This window comes from Diabrotica undecimpunctata, chromosome 10 (genome assembly GCF_040954645.1).
Source record: "Diabrotica undecimpunctata isolate CICGRU chromosome 10, icDiaUnde3, whole genome shotgun sequence".
Classification (NCBI taxonomy): Eukaryota; Metazoa; Arthropoda; class Insecta; order Coleoptera; family Chrysomelidae; genus Diabrotica; species Diabrotica undecimpunctata.
Genome location: NC_092812.1, coordinates 22,444,708 through 22,461,039, shown reverse-complemented (window position 1 = coordinate 22,461,039; position 16,332 = coordinate 22,444,708). Strand labels below are relative to the sequence as shown.

The 16,332-nt window shown below is 33.6% G+C and overlaps 1 protein-coding gene across 1 annotated transcript in view; it reads right to left on the bottom strand.

The window, feature by feature from the left end:
- LOC140452125 (para-nitrobenzyl esterase-like) overlaps positions 1-16,332 on the bottom strand; it is a 43,836-nt gene that overhangs the window by 5,953 nt on the left and 21,551 nt on the right. Inside the window, exons 6-10 of the mRNA XM_072546204.1 lie at positions 15,062-15,252; positions 11,859-12,042; positions 10,517-10,689; positions 1,807-1,924; positions 1,417-1,531 (exon numbers count right to left, since the gene is read on the bottom strand). Of these exons, the coding sequence (XP_072402305.1) occupies positions 1,417-1,531; positions 1,807-1,924; positions 10,517-10,689; positions 11,859-12,042; positions 15,062-15,252 (781 nt within the window). The remainder of the gene's footprint in view (positions 1-1,416; positions 1,532-1,806; positions 1,925-10,516; positions 10,690-11,858; positions 12,043-15,061; positions 15,253-16,332) is intronic.

The window sequence follows — 16,332 nt, the reverse complement described above, 5'->3', positions numbered from 1 at the left end:
ATAAAGTATAATTTTGTTTTCATATTTATATTTCTCATTCATAATCTAATGCCAAGATATAAAATGTTTGTTTGTTTACGATATGATTTGAATTTTCGTTTCGTATAACGCCGTCTCCACACATGGGGGCCAACGTTGGCCCCAACAGCGTTCGTCCAATGGGTGTACCGACAAAACTGTGTTGAAGCCAATATTGGCGTCAACGTTTTTATGACTTGCTCCAACCTTGGGAGTTTTCCGTAGGCTGTCGGTTTTTGCGTACACATCAAAGAGATTGGTGCGTAATTATCGCATCCTGAATAAAATTAGGTATCTAATTTTGCACAATCTAGCAAAGCAAAAGAAAATAAACCAATGACAAACCACAGTTTATAAAAAGAGTCCTTGCCTTCTTTTTCTTTTAAAACACTTGTGCTGCCATTTTACACAGTATTCTTTGTTGCAGTTTCGCAATAATATACATATCTGTTTTTTTCAGAGTCTTTCAGGCACCCAAAGAAAATGTACTTTTCTTAACATTTTACAAAAGTATATGCTATTAATTTTAAATATAGATCATTTTGACCTAAAAGACCACCGTCGTGTGGTCATATAACTTTTAAAATATGTACTTCCATATTATCGGTTGTGGATTAAAGTCAGGTTTGATGCGGAATCTAGCCTAAATAGAAGGCTAAGAAATTCAGTCTGCAGTTGCCAAACACGGCATCTCTAAAGATCTAGTAGCTTTAAGTAACGCTATAGACAAAATGACGTAAAATTCGCCTTTTTGTAGCAAAATATAATCATATGCAATGATTATCACGACAGTCGCAGCCGCTGCAATTTCCATGTCTGACATGTTGACGTTGGCTCTAGAGGAAACAGACTGATATCGCCCCAATACTCAACCCAATCTGTGGATGCCTCACTGAACGTGGGAACACAGTTGACACAACGTTGGCTCCAACGTTGGCGCCAACGTTGGATCCCATGTGTGGAGCCGTCCTAAGCACTTCTCATTTCTAATTTAATACCGTAAACACAGACTTGTTAATTTCTTTTCTGGGATGACGTAACTTTTTCGTAGAATCTTTTAATAACTTTTTGTTATAAAATAATAAAAGGTTAGTTTTGTTTTAAATTTTTCATTATATTTGAAAGAACCGCACCCAAAATCTCCGACACGAACAGAAAGGCCAAGATTGTTTGTGTATGTACTTAAGTAAATAGTTTGCTTACGGACACTAGCAGAGTAACAACAAGGTTTTAGAGCGAGAAGATCATGCTATTCATGCTATATTTATAATGAAGAAAGTGCCAGAGAAATCACCAGAATACAACAAACCCGTATAACAAACGCAGAAAATTAAGAAAATAAAATTTAAACAGCAATAACACATATCGCAAAAAAGTCGTAGAAAAAATAGTACTTACTGATATTTAATAAAGTTAGTCCACCACTTTAGTATAGGTTTCCGCAGTGTTTCTTTATTTTCGCCAAATGCCATCGTATCCCACAAATACCATAAATCCGCTGAATGTGGAACTCCTAAAATATTTAAATTTCAATATAAACGAATTTACAAAAATTTATTCTATAGCAGCTATTAAATCTTTGTTTTGTAGGATGCTTTTGGCCAGCTCTTGATAGAGTATCTTTTCGAATCAGTTATATCATTTCTTTTAATCAGCTAGAACACATGCCTAAAACTCGGGTAATATCTTGAATTGTTTTTTAGGCACGGCATCCACAAACGATAATCGCAGATAATTAAGGAAAATATGTTCTCATGAAAGATGGTGGGTTTAATTTTTGAAACTTACCTATATCAGTACTGCCTTCAGGTAACCATGATAGTTCATACATGTAAACAGGTACATATCTTGAAGCACATTCAGCTTGGCGTATAACTGATCTCGTAAAAACTTCATCACTGGTATACTAAAATCAAATAACATACATATTACATCTGTGTGAACATTGTGCTTATTCTAAACCTCAAAGATGGTTTTTCTCAGACATATGTCTTTACGTATTATGTTTTAGAGATGTCGAGAATTATTGCATGCAACTCAAAACAAATATAATAGCTATTGTATTAGCCAAATATTCATTTATTATGGAATTTAAGTGGCATTTTATTGAAATTTGTATTAAAAAACAAGGCTTCTCGTTTTACTTTCTGTACAAACTAGTATAAATTGGTTAATTTGAAAATAAATAATCGTTAGTGTCCTACGAAAAAGAAATTCTGAGATGGCTGGAGACAACAAACACAGACGATATGGATGTCGAAACCATAAACGATAACTTAATAAAAGCTATCAAGAACGCAGAGAAAACATGTAATGCAAATCGCAGCAAGGATAAGGAGGAACAAATCAGTCAAATGATAAAAAAAAACTTTTTTAAAACCAAATAACAACGATGCTGTTTCCTTAGCTAGCGCATAGAAGAATCTTTAAGTTAACTTCCGATAAGTTAATTTCTCAAATCTATGGCGGAGTAAGTGTTATGAGTAGTATTCAAGGTGATGTGATTCAAAAATTCATTCAAGATAAATTTGGATAAACCAATTATATACATTGTTATGCCCATCAGTTAAATTTGTTAATGTAAGTACTATTTAAATGGGAATAAGCCACAATTAAAGGTTAAAGTACGTTTATTGACGTTTCAATTTCCACTTCGGAAATCGTTCTCAAAATACAAACATTAGTAAATTAAACAAATTTTGTTTTTTTGTTACTTGGTGAAAAATTCTTCTAATAATTTAATTTTATCTGACTCATTTATATTGACAATTCAGACATACAATATACATTTTAAAGTAGACGACTTTAAAATGATATTGCCAATATTGTCGAGTTGCGTTCCTGGGACGACTTTACTTGTAAGATAGTTCATCGATTACATGAAATCAACTTTAACTTGAGAATATTCCTCAGAAAAAATCATAGCATGTAATTCGTCTTTAAAAAGACAAACACATGCCCTGATGACAGTAAAAATCTCCTGTTAGTGATTCCATAGTAAATTATGAGGGAAAAACCAGGAAAGAAAACCTCACAATACTATCCCGACATGATAAGTATTTGGTCGTGCATTTAGTTTACTTTCAATAAACACCAAATTCTGATTTTATATGTTTGTTATTTAAAAAACATAAATGATGTATCCTCTATATGTTACCGACTTACTAATACTGGTATTTTCCTTTTAATAACTTCCTCTTTTAATATGGGTAACCAGATCCTACTACATTCTGCCGAGGAATTTGCGACACAATTGGTCTCATTTTGCAAAATTAGAGCCGCTTCTTTGATTTTTCTCTTTTTACCATCCGTTTCTTTTAGGACTATATTTGAATCATTCCACTGAACCCTATGTTCATTATTCCATGTGTGTTTACATATTTAAGATCTATCAAATTCTCTATTTTTGATATAATACATAATATATAATGAATCCACGACAAAAGGACGCGGAAAACAGGACGCGAGACCAAAGGACGCGGAAAAAAGGACGCGTGGAAAAAAGGACGCATATTATTAATGAATTACTATAAATAGTTTATTTTAATTGACATTAGCCATTACCCCCTTTTTATCCCCATATTTTATTACAGAAAATGATTCTACCTAACCTAAAATCGGTTACGGTAAGAGTAAAAAGTGAAAAATAATTATATGAAAAAAACTTGCCCTCACATTTTATCGAGGCTTAGGACTAAAATATCTTAAGTAAAATAATAAATACTAATATAATGTTGATTCAAAATTTCTGGTATTGAAACAGGTTAGATTCCATATTATCAGAATTATGTATGGGATTAGAAAAACTCAAGTACCAGCCCAGTAAGGGGTCTAATGAGGGTTTAACGCGAACCGGAAGGTTGGTAAATTCCGCAGGTAATGTTAATAATGTAAATAGAAACGATTAGTAAGAAAATAAAACTTTCTAATTGTTTGATAATTGTTTTTAAGAAATGAATATTACAAAAGGTCCGATATAACAAAACATCATTAACCAAATTGTTTATATAGGGGAAACTTGTCGCGGTAGGTAATTTATTCTGTTCTTAACAAGAAAACATTTTACAAATTTATATCAGTCTGTTAAGATGGTGTTAGCGTTTGTGAAAAGCCAAAAAGGCAACAACTTGTTACTTTATAATGGATTTCTCCATAAAAAAGAGCGAGTGATTGGTGAAAAGACAATTTGAAAGTGTGCTACTTATAATAAGTGCAAATGTACAGGAAGAGTGCATACCGTTGTGGATGAAATTACAAAATCCAGAGAACATAATCACGTTGCAGACACGGCAAAGATTGAAGCAAAAGAAGCTTGTAACCGGGTGAAAGAAGTTGCACAACAACTGGAACACTCCACCCAAGGTGTAGTAAGTGAAATTTCTCAAGGACTTTCCTTAGCTACTACGGCACAACTTCCATCAGTGTCGTCGTTAAAAAAAACTGTGCAAAGAGTTCGGAACGAGCTAGGAGGTACGCCCGCAAATCCGAGAAATTTAGAAGAACTTGTGCTTCCTGAAGAATATAAAACAACTACAGGCAGTGAGCTATTTCTATTATTTGATAGCGGGCCAGAAGAAGAACGTATTTTGTTATTTTCAACACAAAGAAATTTAAGATTTATGGAACAATGCGATCATTGGTATGCCGATGGAACATTTAACTCAGCACCACCATTGTTTTCTCAAATATACACAATTCATGGAGTGCGATACAGTAATGTAATCCCGACTGTATTTGCACTTCTAACGAACAAAACACAAGAGACTTATACACGTGTTTTTCAGCAACTAAAGGTGTTGAATCCGGCCTTGCGCCCTCTAACAATAATGATGGACTTTGAAATAGCGGCAATGAATGCTGCACAAACTGAGTTCCCAAATGTGAGAATCCGCGGATGTTTTTTTCATTTCTCGCAGTGTATGTGGCGCCATATTCAAAGTGCCGGATTGCAACGTAGATATATTGAGAATCCTGACTTCGCTCTTCACCTAAGACAATTGACAGCTCTTGCGTTTGTTCCAGACAACCATGTAGTCAGAGTGTACGAGGAGTTGCTCAATAGCGATTTTTATACACAAAATGAAAAACTACTAGTGCCGCTGATTAATTACTTTGAAGACACTTGGATAGGGAAATTAGCTAGAAGAGGAAATCGAAGACAACCTCTTTTTCCAGCAAATGTATGGAATTGTTACGATTTGGCAGACCAAGATATACCTCGAACTAATAATGCTGTCGAAGGATGGCACAACAGCTTTTCTTCTCTTCTCAATAGTGCACATCCGAATATTTGGAAATTTATTAATTCTCTAAAAAAAGAATATGATTTAAATGTTTTGAAAATAGAGCAGTACATTTCGGGCAATGTACCTCCACGCAAAAGAAAATATCAAGATACAGCAAACAGGATAAGGGCTATTGTTGCCGATTATGCTGACAGGCCAACTTTAGAATATTTGAGAGGCATTGCTCACAATTTTCAGTTGCAAACATAAAAAAATACAAAAAAAATTAATATCAAGAATAAAACAAAAAAAAGTAAAATGACAAAAAAATTCCAAAAAAAGCAAAAAATTAAAAAAAAAAATAAAAAAAACTTGTAAACACGCCAGCTTCTGCTGCCAGTCCTAAGCCTGGATAAAGTGTGAAGGCAAGTTTTTTTCATATAAATATTTTTCACTTTTTACTTTTACCGTAACCGATTTTAGGTTAGGTAGAATCATTTTCTGTAATTATATATAGGGGATAAACGGGGGTAATTGCTATTGTCAATTAAAATAAACTATTTATAGTATTTCATTAATAATATGCGTCCTTTTTTCCACGCGTCCTTTTTTCCACGCGTCCTTTTTTCGCGCGTCCTTTTTTCCGCGTCCTTTTTTATGCGTCCTTTTTTCCGCGTCCTTTTGTCGCTATATATATATAATTTAGCTCTCCAGGCCTAGAAGGCCCATGGCTTGGGTTACTATTCTTTTCCATTCTTTTCTGTTTGTTGCTTTATTTTTCCAGTTTGGTATTTTAAGTTTTTCTATGTCTTTTTCAACATCCTTCTTCCACCTGGTTTTCGGTCTGCCTTTCTTCCTTTTCCCTCCTATTCCTCCCATTAGCATTCTTTTTGGCAGTCTCGTGTTTTCCATCCTTTGGATGTGTCCCAACCATCTCAGTCTTTGTGACTTTATGATCCCTACGATATTCGGCTCTCCATACATCTCCTCTAATTCCATATTTGGTCTTTTTATCCATATACCATTCCATAATTTACCTCCAAATATTTTCCTGAGGACTTTTCTTTCCCAGACTTGCAGCAAGACTTGCTCGGATTTGTTCATTGTCCATGTTTCACTGGCATATAATACAATAGGTCTTATTACTGTCTTATATATTCTTATCTTAGCCCTTCTAGATATGTTTTTGCTTCTTAATAAATTGTTTAGTGCAAAAATACAACGGTTACCGGCCATAATTCTCGCTTGGATTTCTTCCTTCATATTTGGTCTTCTCGTGAATGTCGCACCTAAATACTGGAATATTTCTACTTCTTCGAATTTATATGTTTTTTCATCTGTTATTACTGTCAGATATTGTTCTTGTAGGTAATCTCTTTCTGTCCATTCCATATATTTGGTCTTTTCTTCATTTATGTACATCCCTTTCTTTCTCGCTTTCATTTCTAATCTTTTTATTATTTCTTTTAATTCTTGCTTACTTCTGGCTATCAGTACAATGTCGTCAGCGAATGCTAAGCATTGGTGTTTTCTTTGATATATAAGTCCTGACCTGTTGATTCCAGCTTCTCTGATGGTAACTTCGAGGACGATACTGAACAACAGCGATGACAGTGGGTCTCCTTGTCGCACCCCCTCACTAACCTCAAACTTATCTGTTTCTTCGTCATTTATTTTAACCCTATTCTCTGTTTTTCGGAGTGTCATTTTTACCATTCTTATCAGTTTTTCACTAATTCCCATTTCACGTAGTGCTTTGTATATTTCTTTGCGCTTTATCCTATCGAACGCTTGTTTAAAGTCGATGAATAGGGCCATTGTATCTTTCCCATATTCGTAGCTTTCTGCTTGTATTTCGCGCAGTAGGAAAATTTGATCCACTGTGCTGCGCCCTCTTCTGAATCCACATTGATATTCCCCTATGTCATTATCTATATTTTGAGATAGCTTGTCTTTTATATATACTGCAAGTATTTTATATGCAACATTTAGTAGGGCTATTCCCCTGTAATTGTGGCATAAACTTTTGTCGCCTTTTTTGTGAAAAGGGCACAGTGTCGCTTCGGTCCATTCCTTCGGTATTTTTTCTTGTTCCCATATGTCTTTTAGCAACTTTTCCAAATGCTTAATTAGTACTGGTCCTCCATATTTAAACATTTCAGCTGTTACTTCATCTCTTCCTGGGCTCTTATTATTCTTTAGTTTCTCTATTATTTCTTTTATTTCTTTTTCGTTAGGTGGTCTTTCCTCTATTCGTTCTTGATCGACATTTTCATACACTTCTTCTTCCTCTTCATATTCTGTTGTGGGAATTTCATTTAAAAGTTCTTCAAAGTATTCTTTCCATCTGCTCAATATTTCTTCGTCACTTACTAAATTTCTTCTATTTTTGTTTTTGTAGTGTACAGGTTTTCCTTGGTACCCCTTTTTCTCATTTTTCACCCCTTGATATAAGTTTCTAATTTCTCTATTTTTATAGCTCTGTTCTATACATTTTAATTTATCTTCATTGTATTTTCTTTTCTTAGATCTTATTATTCTTTTGGCTCTTTTCCTTTGTTCATTGTATTTTCTCTCTATCTCTGTTGTTTTTTCTTGCATCATTTTCATTCTTAATTTATTTCGTTCATCTAGTTCCATTTTACATTCATCGTCGAACCATTCTTTGTATTCGTGTTTTATATTTCTATTACTGGCCTGAGCTGCTTTGGTCATACATACTTTTATTTGCATCCATGTTTGTTCAATATCCCCACTTTCTGCAATATTATCTAATCCTCTACTGACTATTCTTTCATATTTATTTTGTTCCTCTTCTGTCAGTAGTCTCACAGGTTTAGTTGCTTTATACTTTTTCTTCCGCTGGTTTCTAAGCACTGGAATAAGTTGTTTCATTTGTATTCCAACTATAAAGTGATCTGAATCTGCATCTGGACCTCTGTATGTTCTTATGTTCTTTATACATTTTTGCATATCTTTTTCGACAAGCACATGATCAATTTGGTTTATGGTTTTCCCATCCGGTGATCTCCATGTTCCTTGGTGTATTCTTTTGTGTTGGAAGTATGTGCTCATAATGATCATATTTCTTTCTTTCGCGAAATCAATTAGGAAGTGACCATTTTCGTTCGTTGTTTCATGCAAGCTGTATTTTCCTATGGTGGGTACATATATTTCTTCTTTTCCTATTTTTGCATTACTATCACCTAGCACTATTTTTACATCGTATTTGGGGATATTTTCGAATACTGTATCTATTTGATTATAAAAGTCTTCTTTTATTTCTATACTTTTGTCTTCAGTCGGTGCATGTATATTTATAAATGTTATTTTTTGGTATTTTCCTCTTATTCTTAATACACATATTCTCTCTGAAATTGGTTTGAAGTCAACGATTAGATCTTTCAGCTTTTTATTTACCACAAAGCCTGCGCCTAACATTCTATTTTCTCCCCCGCTGTTGAAAAATAAATAGTCGTTTATTTCCATTGAGTTTTGCCCTAATTGTTTTGTTTCTTGTAGTGCTACTATTTCGAACTTGTATTTTTTGCATTCGTCGATTATGTATTTTAGTTTTCCTTCCTCGTACGTTCCTCTTACATTCCATGTCCCTACTAATATGCATTCGTTTATTACTTTGTTTCCAGTAATGATCTCTACATTTTGTTCATCTCTTGTACCTTTATCTTGCCAAGTCGTCTTCGTTATTTTAGCCTGTTTAAATTTTGCTGTTAGTTTTTTGGTTTTACATTTTTATCTTTTACTAATTGTCGTTGGCTGTTATTCCATGTCCATATTTCTCCATCTATGATTAGTTTCTGGAATCCTATTTTTACATTTTTTCTATTATATCTCTCTGCCATAGCCTTACTTCTAATTTCTTTCTGGATAATTCTTTCCTCCTTTGACATATCATCATTTATGTAGATTCGCTCGTCTGTTTTGTTTTTTAGTTTATTTTTATTTTTCATTACTTCAATTTTGTTCTTCACGCTGTTAAGTTCTACTAAGGTAGTATTTTCTCCTATTTTTCTCGCTCCATTTACATCTACTGACACTTGTAGTTCTTTTTCTAGAAAGTTCTCTACGGCCTCTCGCAATAGTTTTTGATCATTTGTGTCAATGTTTAGTCCTTGTATTACTACATTTTTCCTCTTTTTTTCTCTCTCCAGTTTCTCTATTTTTTCGTTTGCTGCGGTAATTTCTTTCTCTAATTGGCCTATTTGTTTAATAGCTTTTTCGTTTGTTTCTCGCATCTTTCTTATTTCATCTTTGTAGTCGCTTTGTTGATCTTTTAGTTCTGTAATTTCCCTCTTTAGTTGCGTAATTTCGTCTCGTGATCTATATTGTTCTTTTTTTATGTCTTTTACATCCATTGCTAATTCTTTCATCATTTTCATCATTTGGTCGATTCCACTTGTGTTTTCTTCTCTTTTTTGTGGGGTTCTCGGTGTTTTTTTTTATCTCCTGGAGTAATATTCATCATCTTCTCTCCTCCTTTTTCCTTCATCAGTTAACTCCTCATCTGAATTCATTGTTCTTTATTTATAGTAATTTTCTGTGCTAGGGTTATTAGTCACTGCGTCACGGGTGCAGTTGTGCGACTACTCAATTCAAATTTCCGCCCACACCCGCGCTGGCTGCGTCCAATACTCCAACACTTTTATTCCTAAAACTCAGAAGCCGGCCCTGACTATATGTTTATATTGTTTGTATCAAAGCTACTATTATTACTATTAAAACTAAAATTCTGCTTACTTACGATATCCTGTTGTATTGTTTACTTAATTATCTGGCTAATGATCTTAAAAACCAACCGATAAATATTTCTTATCTTTTTGTCACTTTGCCGAAACCTAATTTATTTATCAATGTTACTTTCACTATTTTAATTAAATTACGTTGTTTTTTTTCAATGTAGACGAATCGAAAGTTCTTTTTTATAAACACTTATTATCTATATTTTACTTTAATCACTTGTATTTATTATTTGACTTCCGACATCGTGAAAAGGTCCGATATGCGAGTTTATTTTCGTCGATGTCGTTGTCTGCACGTGTGTTCGCTTTGGCTGCTAAACCCAAACTCCTTTTGCCGCTATACCATATACATACGTGAACTGTATAGCTACCTTGCCCTCCTACAATATCGTTTACGGTGATAATTAAAAAGCATTTTAATATTGGTATTAGATTTCAAACTTAAATTTTCCGAGATATCATTTTTGTGTTGTATTTCACCGGATTATATTATATAAATTATTATATGCTTACTTTTATTAACGCAGTTCTATCTTCTGTAAAAGTAGAATAATTATAATATGTATGTAAAATAGAGCCAGCTGCTGCTCTATCTTGTTCGGCTACATTAAGGTAATCTCCTATAAGATTTTTTGGATCTTCATCAAGAAATTTGGCTCTTTTCTCAATATCACTTTCATTAATTTCTACAAAAAAACATTATACATATATTCCTCATACATTATTAAAGTTGCAACGAAAAATAAAAACGTATGGCAAACTTTGAACACCACAGTCAAGGTAAATAAATTTACGGTATTGTCAAATATTTAAGAACGTTAAGCGTAGGAGAATTACATATTATGTAATAATGTTTGTTTCTTCAATCAGCAAAGTTTCATTAATAAAACCAAATTGCGTGTCTCTGCAAAAAGAACAGCTTTAGTATTAGTTGTACAATATTAAATTGTTTAATTACATTGGAATAAGTTTATTGATGATATGAAAGAGGTTTGATTCCGTTTTCCTGTGCCCAATGTCAATTATGTAGATTGAATTGTACTGTCAGCTATATAATAATGGATCATTAGAGGCCCGTAATAATATTAAAGATTTGGGTATAAATTTTGATTCTAAATTAACTTTTGAATATAATATTAATGAAACTTTAACTAAAGCTTTAAAGATGTTGGATTTTTTTTTTGAAATTGTAATATGTTTTCAGTATAAACTTGTTACAAAAATGTTATACTTTAGTTTAGTTCGATCAGTTTTGGAGTATGGTTCTCTCATTTGGTCTCCTTCATATAATATCAACATCTATAATATCAAGGGAGTTTAAAATAAATTTTTGAAAGTATGTGCTTACAAAATTGGTTTTATTAGACAGGAATACACAGATGATGATATACTTTTAATACTTAATACCTCGAACGTACAATCTTTTAGATTGTACACCAAAAAACAAAGATTATTACGGAATAAAAAAAATTTAGGGACATACCTGATACAGAAAAACGTCGCACTGCACTGGCATGGGATAAGTAAATTATACAATATGCAGGAAGAAAAAAGAGGAATAGAATGGAACGTGAACAGATATTTGGCACAAGATAGAATAGCATGGAAACGAAAAATCAGTGAACACATATTAATAATAATACAAATCTATTAAACTATATACAGGGTAAATATTGTAATAAATTATGAAATGAAGTTATGCTAAGCCTTTAACTAACGGTATTGTGTGCTTATTAGTTAGATAAATAAATAATTATGTATATGCTAATTTTAAAATAGTTCGAAAGCTCTTAAACTTGCTATGGTGTTCATTTTAAACATAAGAATAATATATATTAATAAAGAGATTACTTACCAAACAAAAACATTAAGGATTCTTCAGAAGTGATTCCTATTAATATAGGAACTAAATTAAAATGACCATCCTGTACTGCACCATGCATTGGTTCAGTAATAAAAGCATCATCGTTAAAGGTACCTTCAATGACAGGTTTATATGTAATGGCATCCATAAACCCTACAGATCTTCCAGAAGTCAACTACAAAATAAATATACCTATATCAAAATTAAATGTATGGATTTTTTTCCTATTCCCCAAGCCTATTCAAGTATTCAATTCCTGAACTGTCGTACTAAGCGAAAAGGTTCTATCTACACTTTTTTCGAAAAAATAAGATATTAATTAAAGTCATTAGATATACCTTTTTCTATATAATACTAGAGTGAATTTGTTATATCTAGAAATATTATATTTTAGGCTATAAATTAGGGGATAGGCTATAAATTTACCAAAGATATGGAATACGACCTCTATGGATCCCAGAAAAAGGTGTGGAAGATGATAAGGAGACAAAAAACAGAAATGAATGAATTTGTACGCATAGATAACATTACGGAGGAACAATGGACTGAGCATTTCACGAAATTATATGGAGAAGGAGAAGAAGAGAACAGAGAAATAATCATTAACGAAACTCACGGTAGAGTACTAATATCAGAAGAAGAGCTATAAGAATGAATAAAAAAATTAAAAAACAGAAAAGCACCTGGTCCTGATAAGATAAACAAAAAACTGCTAAAATATGGAGGAACAACACTACGCAAATGGCTCCTAAAATTATTCGTCGATATAATAAATACCGGAGTAGTACCAACGGAATGGAAGGAAAGTCTCCTGCTACCGATACTTAAAAAGGGATACTCGAGAAATCCTGAAAATTATAGAGGCATTAGTCTGATGAATAGTACATTAAAATTGTTAACGGCAATCATAAAAGATAAAATCGAGGAAAAAGCGAACATGGCAGATGAACAACAAGACTTCCGAAAGAACCGCAGCACAATAGACGCAATTTTTATTATCAGACAAATAATAGAGAAGTCTATTGAATATGGAAAACCAGCATACATGTGCTTTGTAGATTTAAAAGTGCTTTTTACAGGGTGAAGCGAAATGACATCTTAAATTTATTACAAGCTGAACAAATAGACTATCAGATAATAAGGACAATTAATGAAATTAACAAGAACAACAAGATCAGAGTTACGATACCAACAGGGAGACTCGATCAGCCCATTGTTATTCAATATGGTGATGAATCAAATAATTCTCGAAGTAAGAAAACGACACGGATACCACATGGGAGCGCATAAAATCACGATACTATGCTATGCCGATGATGCAGTACTAATCGCTGATAACGAAGATAACCTACAAAGGCAGCTCCACACTTTCAATATCACAGCAAACAAACTTAATATGAGAATGTCAGTAGAAAAAACTAAATCTATAGTGATCAGTAAAGAGCTGCGTAGATGCAAACTAGAAATAGACGGCAAAATTGTAGAACAAGTAATGAAATTCAATTACCTAGGAATAGAGATCACTAGTGACAGGGATATAAGAACAGACACCACAAGGCAAGCATCAAAAGCGGCAAGAGTAAGTGGATGCCTCCGAGAAACCATATGGAGAAACAAATATCTGACCATGGAAAGCAAAATCAAAGTATATAAGACAACAGTAAGACCAATCCTAACATATGCAGCGGAGACAAGGACCGATACGAGAAAGACGAAACAACAAATCAACAATTTTTAAATGAAAGTATTAAGATCAATAGCGGGCATATCATTAAGAGACAGACAAACCAACAGAAGTATACGCGAACAATGCAAAATTCAAAAAATAACAGGTGGATAAAAACAAGAAAACAAAAACTGGAACGAACATGTAAACCGAATGGGACCAGATAGATTAGCGAACATCTGTAAAAACAACAAGCCGTATAGCAGAAGACCCGTTGGAAGGCCGCCAAAAAGGTGGAAAGATAATGTACAGTCAAGAACGACTGAATCAGAATAAGAGGCAGACAAACAGGAGTAATCCTAGTCGCGCGAAGAAGAAGAAGAAGAAATTAGGGGTTATCAATCAGCATTATTTAGGTACTAAGCATTTTGGCGGTAAGTACTGATACTGGCCAATAATGGTTGTATCTACACGATCTTATGCAGTTACGGTTGGAGATGCTTAGCAAACTTCACTCAGTAATTGAACAGTTTAATGCTAAAGAATTAGTTAATTCAATCCGCATTTTGACGATTCCAGGTTGCATCGACTTCTGAGATACAAATTATAAATGCGCAATAGCTTAGTAAAAGAATACAGGCTTTTGACGGATTTATAATATTCTATCAGTTTCAAACGGGTAGCATGTAGAAACTCTTTGGAAGTCCTTGGACTTTTTTGGATAGTCCTATCAGGGAAAGTGAATCAACCTCTGCCCTCCACAAATTCCAGGGGTTTTTTGACCGGGAAACTAGCCCCTCTTAAGTGTCCCTGATCCACAGTCACGGATAAGGTCCAAAACGGCATCCAAGGCGACGAGGAATACCTCCGGTACGGTGATGATGGCGAAGCTGGCAACCCTTGGTTTTAGGGATAACATAAGATCACAATTGTAGCGTCTGATCCAGAATGGGCGGCTAATTAACCACAGACTTTACACCTGAATTTTTTAATCGCTATAAAACAGTAAATAAACAATATAATGACCCGTTATATAGTGCCAAACAAAGGCATTTTATTCAAGCAACTATGGCAGATAAATGTAACAGGCATTTCGTCAACACATTTTCTGACATTTGTGATAAACTCCTCAAGATCAAAGAATCTAAAATTTGGTGGGTTTTAAAAGGTAGTTATGTCTCGTTTTTTTGTCATACAATTAAGAATTTTATATTCACCATTGGCGAGTACGGATAATGGTCTTAATTTATTTAAATAACAAATAGGTATGCCACTAAGATGTTTCAAATTAAAATTTGTGAAAAAAAACATTTCAGCGTGTGTTTTTTGTTTCTTTATTACATTCCCAAGAATTCTCTAATAAAATAATGTTAAACAAGAACAATAACAGAAAGTACCAATAATAGACTTTTATATATAATAGGCACAAGTTATAAAAAATGTTAAAAATGACCCCCTGAAACGTGACACAAGGTTCAACTCTTGTATATGCATATGAATCTAGTCAACAAATAAATATTGTATTTACCTTACTTTGAACAGCTAATATATCTGAGGTCGATGCTTGTTGTAAAAGTTCTAATAAATCACTTGATGTAGCTGAAGTAAATGAACTGTTTAACGTTTTGCCGAATTCAAATGCCAATTTTCTGTCATTTGTTGGATAAAAGACACCACATAATGGTGACCCACTTTGTTGGATAATTCCATTAATTAAGCCTGAAATAAATGTATGTATGTATTGCCTGAATATAAAAAGATAGGGAGTTAAAGCACAAGCGCTTTTTGTAGCTAGAAAATCATGTATAAAACTAATAAACCAATAAATCATACATACATATATATATATATATATATATATATATATATATATATATATATATATATATATATATATATATATATATATAAATTTATTATCGAAAACCCACACATACCAATCGTTACTTGCATGCCAACTCTCACCATCCACCTTCACAAATTAATTCAGTCATTAATACCCTTGTCTCCAGATCAATATGCCTTTCCGATGATGCAAGTAGATCTGCTGAGCTCTCTTGTTTAAAACAAGCCCTCATCCAAAACGGTTACACACATCCACATACATCAATCTCCCACTCAACCTCAATCCAAAGACTCAGATCCTTATCATACGAAAGCTTTTCTTCCTTACATCAAAGTTTTCACTGACAAAATCGACAAAATTCTTAAACCAAGAGGAATAAAAACAATATTTACCCCCAACAAAAACTTTCATCTCTTGTCCGATCAATCAACGACAATACTCCAAATGAACAGCACTGAGTTTATGAAATTCCTTGTGTAGACTGTCCCCGATCCTATATAGGCCAAACAAATCGTAGAATTCAAAATAGGATTTATGAACATTCCATTTCTGTTCGTAATTCCGATTCAATTTCAACTCTCGGTCAACACCATCTTCATACAGGTCACAAAATTGATTTTGAAAACTCCAGAACCATAGCCCCCATCCGCTTCTATAAACCAGGAATTATTCGAGAAGCCATAGAAATAGAAAAAAGACCAAATTGCCTTAATAAAAGAGATGACGCCTTACGGTTACCTTCTACATGGAGACCTCTCATAAAGAAAATATAGCCCCCTCTATCCTCGAATCAAAATCCCACTGTCGGAAATGCGCCAACTCTCGTGCCAATCCCTACCCTAAGACCACGTCACCACCGACGGTATAAATGAACCGTCCCTTGGTCCCAGTCGTAGTAGTGAAATGACTAGTGAGTGTAGTAGTGTCTAGGGGCTAGGGAGACTGAGACCTCG